The sequence below is a fragment of the Micropterus salmoides genome, unplaced genomic scaffold (genome assembly GCF_014851395.1).
Source record: "Micropterus salmoides isolate LMB-PRFRI ecotype aquatic unplaced genomic scaffold, ASM1485139v1 Ms_hic_scaffold_21, whole genome shotgun sequence".
Classification (NCBI taxonomy): Eukaryota; Metazoa; Chordata; class Actinopteri; order Centrarchiformes; family Centrarchidae; genus Micropterus; species Micropterus salmoides.
Genome location: NW_024041262.1, coordinates 8,602,942 through 8,615,825, shown reverse-complemented (window position 1 = coordinate 8,615,825; position 12,884 = coordinate 8,602,942). Strand labels below are relative to the sequence as shown.

The following is a 12,884-nucleotide window of genomic DNA, read 5'->3' as shown; positions in this document are numbered from 1 at the left end:
CCTGTGAAGTCAATAGATTATCTGACATTGCGGCATTGTTCCTTACACAGTGACTGGATCAGTGACTTGGTTGTAGTGTACTGCTTGTTCCTGAAAGATTCCAAATAGACCCTGTTAACAGGGCTAGAAAAGTTAAAGTTGGGGTGAATGTCACATTAATCTCATTAACTGTCTTGTTATTTTCTGTTTTCTCTTATTTATACTTAATTATAATTCAGAAAAGAACATCTCATGATTGAATTTCCCTCTGATTTACGGCTTTAGGAAAGAGTAATTTAGGTTCACAAACAAAACAAAACATTTATGATTTAAACAGACTGTGATCGTGCACCAGGTAGAACACACCTTTCTGTTGATAGGCTTATTTATCTGCTCAGTATTTTTAAACAAATCTGCAAATGTGTTGATGTTTTAATTGTGGTTTATTGTTATTGTATGGATTCACACTGGCGCATGCCATGGTCTTTGGCCTGTACTACGAAGCGAGGTAACTGGCTTATCCAGGTAACTTCAGGAGTAACTTCGTGACGTCGGTGTAACTTCCTGATTAACCCGTACTATGAAAGGTGGACAGGTGTTACCCTGAGTCTGTTGTTACGCTGCATCTCTAAACTGCTCCGAGCAGGTTTTGTTTGTGGTTAACTCGAGGTTACCCTGCACGTGGACTACATACCACATCTGTACTCAGTGTTAATGATGAGAAGTAGGATATTAATCCACACCACTTAAAATGTAGATTTGCTCCACTACGATTGCAATGAAGTTCTGAACACAACAGCATTGCGTTCAGACAGCGAGCCCTGCAGCCTCGGTGATTTTAGAGAGGAATCTTAATTAACGGGATAGTTTCTTAGATATAGCCCATCTGTAGTCTATAATTGAATTCTAAGTGTTTTCACATATTTAGATAGATTATATTACGTGTCCAAAAAATAGGGAACCAGGGTCGGGGTTAATAACCGAGAAAAAAAACTCCTAGATGAAATTGTGAAATTTACAAGAAGATAATTCCCTGAAATTAATGTCATAAATACTCAGGAGTATTTCCTCACTGCTAAATCCGATTGCAAAGTTTTATATAACTTCCAGTGCATGCAATACACCGCGACTATAATATCAGAGAATAGTCTCTTCTAAGTTTTTAATTGCAGATTAATCTTGGTAATTAGCCTAAATTCTGTCTCTGATTATTACCCCTCTCCGCTGGCTCCTTTTTTTCTATTAGGCTACAATGGACCTTATGTTGTACCTTTACATCTTAATCATATTACCATAAAAGAAGAGCCTATAAAATACATAATAGAGATTTGAAGAACACTTTGTGAAGATAATTAGGCTACAAATTTACTCGATGTGATGCCAACAATCCTCCCTGGCTTTGTCGTCCGCCACGATATTAGATTTAGCCGTTAACGTGTCTTTACATTCATAATTTCCTGACACTACCAATGTGCACTCCTCTGGAGAAATACGGAGCATGCGCCGTTGCGAAAAAACTCTGCCTGCACGACCGAACAAACCCCTTTTATGCAAACGCTCACCGACCACAATAAGTTAACACGGGCTCAACGAACCAACGTCTTACCCACCTTTGTTTAACTCCAGTGTAGGCAGTCAGAGTTTGTCAATCCTGAGTTTGCTTGATAACCCCGAGTTAACTCTGAGTAGGTTGAACTCCCTTCGTAGTACAGGCCTCTTATCTACGTTTTCTGTAAAGTTTCTTTTCTTAGAAGCATTTTCTGAGCAACAAGAGAACTAACCTACTATAAACTGGTGAGGTAGGTTACTTTCAAAAGACAACATGGGACTGAAATTCCGGATGAAATGTTAAAGGATAAAATTAAAATATTATTTCCAGATTAATATTTTATTAAGATTGCTGTAAAGCTAGGAAAGCTGCTTTCCTGCTCCCGTGCAGGAGACCTTTAATGTTCTTTAAACGTGTTTGCCATCTTATTGTGATGCTCTGTCAACGTGTTATTTTGGCCATAGCTTCGTAAAAACAGTTGTATATTGGCAGAAAATTATTTGAGCTTATAGTTAGTTATAGCAACGACATGTTCCTCCCTGAAATTAATATCCCTACTTTTGTTTAGCTAATGAATGTTCCAATTTGAGGCCTCAGTGTTAAAATAAATCGGAATGGTTCCCATACATTTATTTTTAAATGATAGGCTACCACTGGCTGTGACACTAATCTTACTGAACCATTCCACTTCCAGCATTAAGAAACAACACATAACGTTTAATCAGTAGTTTTTATTGTGGGAGTTACAGTTTGTTGGTCATTTCTGTGTAGGCTACTAAATAATACAAAAGTATGTAACTCATCTTCTAACAGGCGATGATAAAAAGTCGTCTAGTGTAAAGAAAGACATTTTTGTAGGAACTACCACTAGAGGGGGTTGACACTAGACGCATGTCAGTCTATGCACATTCTGCGTCCTATATAAGAACAATAAGGCTGTTGTAACACACACAGAGGACTGACTTGTCCGTGCTATAGCCTAATTATCTCATGATTCTACATTATAGGCCCCTTAAAGATTTCATTTAACAATGACGTATTGGTGTAAATGTATGTAGCTTGAAGTGAGGTGTGATGCTTGGTGCGCTTCATTCATGCTTGCAGAAACCAGCAGCAGCGCGCGGCGGCTTTAAGACAATCCGGGCATCTCTTCAGGTCTGTGGATGACATCATTGATATTGTCAATGGTGTAAACTGAGAGAGGTCTGGGTGGTGGTGTGTGAGGAGGGAGAGAGAAAGAAGAGAGAGAGAAGGACCTCAGCGTCTGGTTTCGGCGTTTTCACTCCTCCCCCCCCCATCCAAAAAAAAAAAAAATCGTGACAGTGAATATTATCCCGAGTCGCAGGGCTCGGGCCGCCTCGGATCAGCTGTTTTTATTTGGGTCTTTTTCTTTGGGAGTCGGGGGGGTTGGGATGGGGGGATCGGGTCACAGATCCCCGTGGTTATGAGCCGTCCGAAGCCGCGTTGGTCCGTCGCTGTCCAGGGTCCTGAGTGAGACACAGCCGGCGGGCGACCACGGAGCCTGACACAACCCGGTGAGTAGAGGTGGGTGGGGGGGTGTATGTTGGCTAGTCAAGGTGTCTGGAGGCTTATGTTTGTGTGTGTGTGTGTGTGTGTGTGTGTGTGTGATGGTTTGGGTTAGACAAATAGAGTCTTACCTGTCTATAAAGGGTGCGGTTATGGAAATTGTTACCACATTTGATGGTCAGTGAGGGATGAACCGTGTGTTTTTGCATTCAGCACCTTCCCTATTGGAAATATTACGTCTTGCCTGTTTTTGCAGTCCTTTGCAGCAGTACTGGGTCTCAGTTTTGTAACACTGACATTACAGCAGCATCTCTTTGGAGGCTGAGAGGCGAAGCGATGAGCTGGGGAGACCTGAGATAAAACGGTTGGTAATGTGCGGCAGTGGCTTGCTCTGCCTTATTTTCCCTGCACTGTGTGTAGATGGGGTGTATGTAGGTCTATAGTGCAGCCAAGACTAGAAAAATGAACTTAGCCTGCGTTTAGTGCAATGTCAAACTGGCTTGTAAAGCCTAACCTCTGTCGACTAAAAGCCCTCAGTCATTTCCCACTTTTAAGCTCCTATGTTGAGGAAAACATGAGTCATTTGTATTTCGTCATGGCACACCAGTCAGAAATTGGGAGTTTATGCAAATCTTTTGTACACAGGACCAGACTCCCTTGAAGTGCTTTGGTAAGAGTGTGTGAGATGCTGATCCAGACTCCCTCTCTTCAGCTCTGAATAAATCATGTTATACAGCTACACTCTCTGTACTCTTTTGCTCTCACCTTTTCCCCATACACTATAAACACTTTATTGGCCTACAGTGTTGTCCTCTGAGATCCCAGAATTTATTATCGCGTCCTCTGAAGGTGTAATAACTCTTAACTCTTAACAAAACATGGCTGATAGGAGCAGCTTGGTTACATTAGATCCTGCGTGTTGAAAAATGTTTTGCTTCCACAGTGGATTTAGACACATAAAGTCACTTTATAGCTGAAAGTGGGAACCTTTTTCACTTCCTGATTCAACTCAGGCTGCTCTATGTCACTGTTATGGCTCAATTAACACTTTTCGATTTTTCTCATCTCTCCTGTTGATTTCTCGCAAGCTTCCAGTTTCATTTTCTTACATGGTACAGCCACCTCAGGGCTCGCGGCTTTGCTTTACTGTCCTTTTACTCTATTGATCACCAGTGATTGATGACAATCTTTGTGTGTGTTTGTATCTGCATGTGTGTGTTTACCCCTTCAGTGAGTTGAAAAGCCCAGGAGCCATGGAGTTGAGGGTGGGGAACAAGTACCGCCTTGGGAGGAAGATAGGGAGCGGATCCTTTGGAGATATTTACCTAGGTGAGAATTTGGACTTTGTGTTGTGTTAACCTGACGTTGCTCCTTTTCTTTTTAAAATAATTAAGTAGCTTATGTGTTGGAAATAACATCTCTGGCGTTTCTCCCATCAGGTTCTAACATCGCTACAGGGGAGGAAGTGGCCATCAAACTGGAATGTGTGAAAACCAAACATCCACAGCTTCACATTGAGAGCAAATTCTACAAGATGATGCAGGGCGGGGGTAAGAAGCACGGAGAAGTGTTTTGGGGGTTTTGAAAGCTTTACTAGTGGGCATTGAAAGGCAGTGAATGATTTAAGGGGCATTAATAGGTAGAGCTGCTGCGGTGTGTTAACAATTATTACAGTTGTTTAGGAGTCTTTGCAGAGCTTTTATAGGCCTTGAAAGACATTTAAGGGCTTTTGAGGTGTATTCAGGGTCATTCAGGGACGGTGTGGCGCCTTTGCCTGGAATTAAGTCATTTTAGTGTTGTTAAAGTGTTAATGGTCATTCAGTAGCTCTAAGGTGTAGTCATGGCTTTTGAGTGGTGCTGATGGGTGCTGAATCCTTACCTAATAATGGAATTAACAAATATAAGCTGGCGGTGAGGGATTCACATGTCACAATAGCACAATAGAGACAGGCAGGTGAAGAACAAGAAACTATAAAAATACTGAAAAGAGATCATATTAAAAGCCTTTATATAATTTATACATTACAATACAAGTATAACACAATATACATTAACTATGTAAGAATTTAAGATGTATAAATATTTGCAATAAAGAAATCCAGAAAATCATGGCAGACATGATGTATATACTGCTACCTATATAAGTATAATCATGAATAATTAATAAAATATATATACTTACAAATGAAATATATATGCAGTACATGTACCATACACGTTATACAGTAATAATATGCTGCTACAAAATAAATATATATTGTGATCTTTATTATGATAATTAAAATAATAATATAAAAACCCAAAGCAGGGGTACTTGTACCCGAATGGTAAAATATTTACACCTGAATATATATGGACGCATTTTTTCTAATCAAATTAAAATTTCTATTTTATCAAACTTCAGCTGCTCGACAGTCTTTCCACATACAGTACGTGGAAAGATTTCAGCTGTACTCCTGTACCCCTGGGGTACAAGTGGTTACCACTGGTTAGGAATCTATCGCTCTGGACCACCCAGTATTTTGCTATAATGTTGTACATTATAACAAATTAGCAAATTTATAGCAAATTATAACAATACACCTGCACCTTGTCCTTTTTTAGTGATCATAATAAAGCTATTATTATTATAAGTCACAATTTATTTGTATAGAACTTTTCAATACAGGTAACAAAGTGCTTTACAACAATCAATGTAAAACAAAGTCACATAAAGAAAAATTAAATAAGAGAAAAAACATTTAGGAAATGTATCAATGGTCAAAAAAGATCTCTGCTTAAAGTAATGGATAAATGATTTTACAAACACATAAGTCATGTAAACGTCCATCTTCTGCAATAGTTGCAGTAGTAATACAAGTACAAATTGTGAAAATCAGTGAAAATAGTTGGTTAATAATCCGTATCTACCCTAGAGTGTCAACCCTGTGGTATTATGCACTGTTCTTTTTCCCAACCCTCCGATCCCCCTTCCTCCCCTCCCAACAGTGGGAATCCCGTCTATTAAGTGGTGCGGGGCGGAAGGCGACTACAACGTTATGGTAATGGAGCTGCTGGGCCCCAGTCTGGAGGACCTGTTCAACTTCTGCTCCCGCAAGTTTAGTCTGAAAACAGTCCTGCTGCTGGCCGACCAGATGGTGAGAGAGACTGACTGACTCCAGTCAACACTGTAAAACATAATAGTGCATCAGGGTTTTTTCTCAGATTCAGTACTTGCCGCACTGTCCCTGCAAAGAAAGTAATTACTTTAAGAGCCCTCTGAAGAGCACTGTTGGATCAGGGTTCGCTGAGTCTTTATAAAGAGGTTAATCAAGGCACCCAAGGCTAAAAAACAACAGATAAACAGTGATGGTTATAGAGAATGGACACATTCAAATACGCAATTCCAGTTGTCTAAACTTGTACCTTTGATGGCACATAATGCACTGATGTCGACCTCAGCCTGGGAAGTTACACAGATTTCAATAAATGCATGTGGCTATTTTTAGACTAGAACTAAATGGATAATTTGAAATGGGAGAATAATTCTCATCTAAGCCTCTAGAAGCTCGTTTCCTGACTCAAGACAAAGCTTATCCACTCACTATCTCCCACCAGTCAGTTCCTCTATAAAAGTAAGTTCCAATCTAGGACATGGAAGCTCCTCCGCAACACGGTCTAATCCTTGTCGCAGAGGTCAGCCTGTGGTGTCTTTTATGAGCCTCCTTAATCCCTCATGTGTCATTCTTTAGTCTACCACTGGCACATTTGTTCTTTTGTCCCATTTTCTCTTGGCCACTTTGACCTGTTTTCCTTATCGCTCTATCTCCTCTTCTCTCTTCTCTTAAGTGGCAGTAACTAAGATTTTAACTGTCCCATAACATAAAATGACCTCTATATATCTGCAGACAATCTGACAGGATTATTGATCCATACCAATGACTCTAATGTTATTTCAGTGGACAATGAGACTTGTGACCTTTAAAGTCACAAGTTACAGTACACTACCAATCAAGAGCAGTAAAGGTAACCGATTATCTGAAAAGGAGTAACTGTTTGCCAGACGTTCAGATCAAAGTGTTTACTAATCTGAAAACCAGAAGAAAGAAAGATTCAAATTTTTGTATTTTCAAACATTAGATCAGTCAGTTTTTCTGTATGTAGAATAGATTAAAGAACCATACTCATAATTCAGGACACTTGATGACATTTGATTTATTATAGGGCAATTAAGGGCAATCTTTTAAGGAGTCACGTTCAAGTCTCTGTATATTGACTGTCTTAGCATACTGACATGATAGGACTCGGGGCTCTAAACCTAAAAACTCAAACTATTCACTTATGAATTGCATTTCTTTTGTTAATTGGCTCCAACATGCAACACCACTAATACTCTGCTTTAATCCCAACTAAATCATGTTCCCCTCTCCCTCCGTTCCAGATCAGTAGGATCGAATACATCCACTCCAAGAACTTCATCCACAGAGACGTGAAGCCTGACAACTTCCTGATGGGGCTCGGCAAGAAGGGCAACCTGGTCTACATCATCGACTTTGGCCTGGCCAAGAAATACCGTGATGCCCGAACGCACCAGCACATCCCCTACCGTGAGAATAAGAACCTTACTGGCACCGCCCGCTACGCCTCTATCAACACCCATCTGGGCATTGGTAAGACAGCATACAAGCTGCCTTCCCCTATCACCTTCTACGTCTTCCTTTTCTTCTTCTCCTCTTTCAAACCTTTTTTTTTTCCATTTCACTCTTTACTCTCTCCCCATTCGGTCTGTTCCCCCACAGAGCAGTCGAGGCGAGACGACTTGGAGTCTCTGGGCTACGTTCTCATGTACTTCAACCTGGGCTCTTTGCCCTGGCAGGGGCTCAAGGCTGCCACCAAGAGGCAGAAGTATGAACGCATCAGTGAGAAGAAAATGTCCACCCCAATCGAGGTGCTCTGCAAGGGATACCCCTGTAAGGAAAGAGAAACATATATTGATAACAGTAGAAAGTTTAAAGAGGGTTTTTGCAATATTTCAAAAAGGTTCAACACCTTACCTGTTTTTGCGTGAAAGCCACTTCTCTTTCTCTCTTGTGTTTCCCAGCTGAGTTCTCCACTTACCTGAATTTGTGTCGCTCCCTGCGGTTCGATGACAAGCCAGACTACTCATATCTGAGGCAGCTCTTCAGGAACCTTTTCCACCGACAGGGCTTCTCCTACGACTACGTCTTTGACTGGAACATGCTGAAGTTTGTGAGTGGCTCCTCCACAATTCACACCACTGTGAGCGACATGCTTTTGTGAGCTAGCTCCAGCTCGGAAGTTCAAAAGCCTTTTCTGTTATGCTCATGTCTGTATTGTTCCTCTGCGTTTCAGGGGGCCAGCAGGAACGCAGAGGATGGAGAGAGGGAGAGGAGGGAGGGAAAAGAGGGAGAGGAGCGAGCAGGAGGAGGCCAGAGAGGAGCTGGAGGTCGAGCTTTGCCGCCTGGTCCGAACCCTTCAGCAGCCAACAGAGTCAGGAACGAGGCAGATGCTGCTCCCTCGAACCCGGCCACACGTGGGGTCCAGCAGTCAGGTCAGGATGATGGTTGTCGTTTTAGATGTTTGGAAGTAACTGTGAGATGCAGCTGTAACAGAATGAAGGCTTTGTGTGTGTGCAGGTAACCGGTCTCCTCAGGCGGGGAGAGCAGAGAGAGCCGAGCGAGAGAGGAAGGTGGCCATGAGGCTCCACCGCGGAGCCCCCGCCAACGTCTCCTCCTCTGACCTCACCGCACGCCTTGACCAATCGCGCATCACTGCGTCGCAGGTAGGAATATTGTGGCTTTACAGGTTCAGAGAGGCTTTGTTGTGAAGGGAGTTGCTGCATGTTTTATGCGCATCAGTTGCTTCAGGTGAGTGTTTTCTTATTCATTAGGAAATGCATTCAGAGTGAGGTGGCCGTTCATAGGCCACTATAGTCCCCTTTATCACATGTTGCATGTGCAGTTGACATGGTTTAGATTTAATGCTGTTTCATTTTTTTTTTTTTAAACCTGTGCTGCCCAGCAGCATGGTATAGAGTATAATGACCTGGATACCATATTGTGCCAGACAGATTTTACTTTAACAAGAGATTATTAAAATACTCCGTTGTCTGTTTTATTATTTATTTAATTATGTATTGATTTGTCACCGGGCCGGACAGGGGGATGGGGGGGCTCAAACAGACAGCACAGAGAAAGGTACACCTGTAAGAGAAGGGGGAAAGGGGGATGGAAGGTGGGGACAACAGGGAAAAGCTGTGGGAAACACCAATTGCAGAAAGCAATGAAACCTGCAATAGAACAGAGAGGGGGGCTTGGGGAGGAGAAAAACAACAACAAACAAACACAAACAAAAACAAACAATAAATATAATAATAATAGTAAAAGATAACCAGCCGAACAGCAGCAATGAACAGCTGACATAGTAAGACAACTAAGAGAAAAATTAAAACAAGAAACAGTCACACACACTAAATAAGCAACACAGCACAGCCACGAGAGCTGGAATAATAACAATTAATTTAAAGAAGTAACTGAAAGAAAAGCATCAGGAATAATTCTACCAGGGACAACCTAAATTTGTTTGTGTCTGTGTGCGTGTGGGTGAATGTGTCTGTATGTATGTGTGTACATGTATGTGCGCATAAGCCTGTTAAAGAATGTAGTTGTTAGTGAGAGTGGGATGCCACGACTGTGCCACACCTACCCCATTTAATGCTGTTTCAAATGTTCATGTTTCCCAGATGCTATCTTAATGACTTTGGCGATCCCCTGACTTTTCAGGATGTGCCCCTGAAGTTCACATGTGTATGTTCTTTAATTTGTCAAATACCTTGCTTTATGACCAAATACCTACAAAATGAAACACATCCCCATCAGCCTCAGCTGTGCTAAAATGGCATTGCCAATGTCAGCAGCAGATAATGCTCTCTTTTCTTATGCAGCATGAATTGCTTTTTTTTGTGAATAAAATGGATCAGAAGGATTTTGATTACCTTGCACTGCTGACATTGCTGGATTATCTGTTATGTTTGCCACTCATGTTGATACAAATTCATAAGTCATGATCGCAAATTGGAAATACTGGACCATTCAAACATAATCTACTCATAATTACCACTACCGAGATATTGATGTGAAGAGGTTTTGTTACTGTGCAGTTTAAGTCTGGCACAATATAAACACAGAATAGACTAATCCACCAAGGCGGGCCCCTTGTGCCCATAAGCCTCTTTTATAATTTGTAATTGGACTCTCTCCAATGCTCCTTTATGTATTAACGATCACGTCTGCATCCTGCAGTAATGACAGCAGACATTCTAAATAACCAGACTGATTGCGCTCTGTCTTTACGTCACTATTCAAAGAATCTTGCATGCAACAAAATATTTTGGTTTAGCAGATGTTCCCCATTCAAATAGATACAATCTCAATTTACACTGTACACTCTGAATTTGCATAAATTAACTATGATGTAGACAACACAGGGACATTTGCATATTATCTTCTTATGATCTTGACAGTGGTTGATAGTTCAGTTCTATTCAGTAGCTTTCCACTGATTGCACCAGTGAATAAAATGGCTTTGTGGTGGTTTTCTGCTCTTCCTGTTCCACACCTTTAGTCAGTTTGTTTTCTTTTTGAGTAGACCCGTCATCTGATTTTTTGTCTTTGCGTGAGGAAAACCCCAGCCACATACAGAATACAGTGTATTTTTCAGATGTCTGTCTTCTCCCTTTGATTCAAGCTTCTCGTCTTTCCCTCCACACTCAGGTCAGCGTGCCGTTTGAACATCTGGCAAAGTGAGTTCCTCCTGGCCGGCCTGCAGGTCAGTAGCAGTGGTATGGACATGTCACACACACACACAAACTCCCACCCTCCATATCCAGGTAAAGAAATTGTTGATATTCAGCAGTAATTCAAAGCAGTAATGATGAACAAAAAATTGTACACATTATGAAGCAACTCAAAGAAGTGAAGTTGTGCTCAAATAGCCAGAGCAAAATGAGGAAAATGTAACATTTGCTTTAATCTCTCTTCAATTCTAAAAATACATTTTTGAAAAAGTGAAAAGTAAATTAAGAAGTTGGCATTTTTCCTGTAGAGTGAATGTTGCTCTTCAGTGCAGTTTTATTCATACACAAACCACAAAAGTGACATTTCTTTTCCTTCTTTTGTGTGTTGTGGGTTCAGCAGCTGCAGGGTACCAAGTAGCCCGAACTTTTCAAATGGATGAATGAATACATGAATGAGTGGAGGAGGGCAGGAGGAGGCATTGCAGGCCCTTAACGGGGGGGATCGAGGCCATCCGTGTGTCTGTCGGTATGCTGTGTGACCAGGAAGAGCACCAAGATGATAGAAAGCCATGGGACAAATACACTCTTGGCTGGAACTGGTTGGTACTGCTTTTCGGGTGTTGCCGGAGGGGGGGAGGTGGGTGAAACAACACACAGGTGCCGCCCCTTCTTCACTCATATTCACCTGCCCATTGACTCAGAGGCTCAACTTGCAAAAAACAAGGTGCACAATGGACTAAATTTCAGTTATTATGCGGTTCACACCTGAGATTAAATTTTAAATAAAATCCACTATAAACCTGCTAACGTTTGAGAGCTAAATCCGCTGCTTATGGTGTTCTTGATTATTAATAAATATGTAAACAACCATAGAGACGAACACAAAACTAAAGTGTATCCAGGCCTGTAATAATTGAGCCAGGGGAATGCTTGAAAATGGGCCATTCACTGCAGTCGATTTGTGGACGGGAGCAAGGCTGCTTTTTGTCAATACATGTCGGTGTCTGTCTGTGTGTTACTGTCTTAAGTGTTTGTTTTGCCTTTAGCTTTGCTATAGGGTGTGTGAGGAAAGGAGGGATGCAGATGTAACTGTTGATGAATTGAATTACCCATGAGGTATAACAGAGGATTAGTCCCAAATTAAAACATCCTCTTCTTCAGCACACTTGTTCCTGTCTTACCTTTGATAGGAAAAACATGCTCATTGAATGTGAAAAGAGACGGAGGAGGTTGAAGACTGCTTCAAGTTGAGTGCAGAACAGAGGGGAGAGTCATGAGGATTGTATGATATGATAAAGCCTTAGTCCAGCTTGTAACTCCAGGTATGAAAAGACTTGAGAAAGTTATAAGATCTTGGTGGTGAACAAGGCTGGTGTTACATTTGCTTTCCCCCCCGTTTTATAATACATGTAAAATGTGTTGTGGTATCTTTTTTTTCCAGAATGTCACAGATTGTTTAAAGATGGGGCTGGAGAGAAGAAAAGTACTGTTTGCTCCCTGACAGCCCTTAGGGAGGCAAAACAGACCCGTTTACCTGTAACCTTTAGAGTCTGCCAGAACCGTGTGTTTTGGTTTCCACAGTGGCAGGCAATGACAGAAAGGTTCTTGTTAATATTTCAAGGAGTGTTTTGACCCGGGCCTGTCAGGACAGACGCACATCACTGATGAGAGGGAATGAGCTGTCTGATGTCCTGTACATTTCTTTACCTTGCTTCAACTTTATTACTATGATATTTGTGTATATTTTCTGAATCAATAAAGATATACACAGCTTATACAGACTTCTGATGTTCTTTTTTGGGTATTTTGTCTTTATTTGACTGTGGAGATCATGAACTGTATATGGTGGAGATAAAGAGAGAATAATGTGGTGGGGAGTGACGTGCATTATCTTATTACATTATATGACGTAATCTAAACATCACAGTTTTTTAATACTTTGTTGTACACATATTCAAATACAAAGAAGCAATTACACAGACAACAGAAAATAGAAACAAAAAAAGACAAAACGAACAAGTAGTATAATAACAT

General features: G+C 41.2%; 1 protein-coding gene across 1 annotated transcript; it reads left to right on the top strand.

Moving 5' to 3' along the window:
- Positions 1 to 2,526: 2,526 nt before the first annotated feature.
- csnk1e (casein kinase 1, epsilon) lies at positions 2,527 to 12,625 on the top strand. The gene is made up of 11 exons (XM_038736201.1): positions 2,527 to 3,063; positions 4,287 to 4,384; positions 4,495 to 4,605; positions 6,044 to 6,192; positions 7,476 to 7,704; positions 7,834 to 8,004; positions 8,136 to 8,284; positions 8,408 to 8,606; positions 8,692 to 8,837; positions 10,828 to 10,882; positions 11,248 to 12,625. The coding sequence occupies exons 2-10, from the start codon at positions 4,309 to 4,311 to the stop codon at positions 10,858 to 10,860; spliced, it is 1,263 nt and encodes a 420-aa protein (XP_038592129.1). The 5' UTR covers positions 2,527 to 3,063; positions 4,287 to 4,308; the 3' UTR covers positions 10,861 to 10,882; positions 11,248 to 12,625.
- The last annotated feature ends 259 nt before the right edge of the window (positions 12,626 to 12,884 follow it).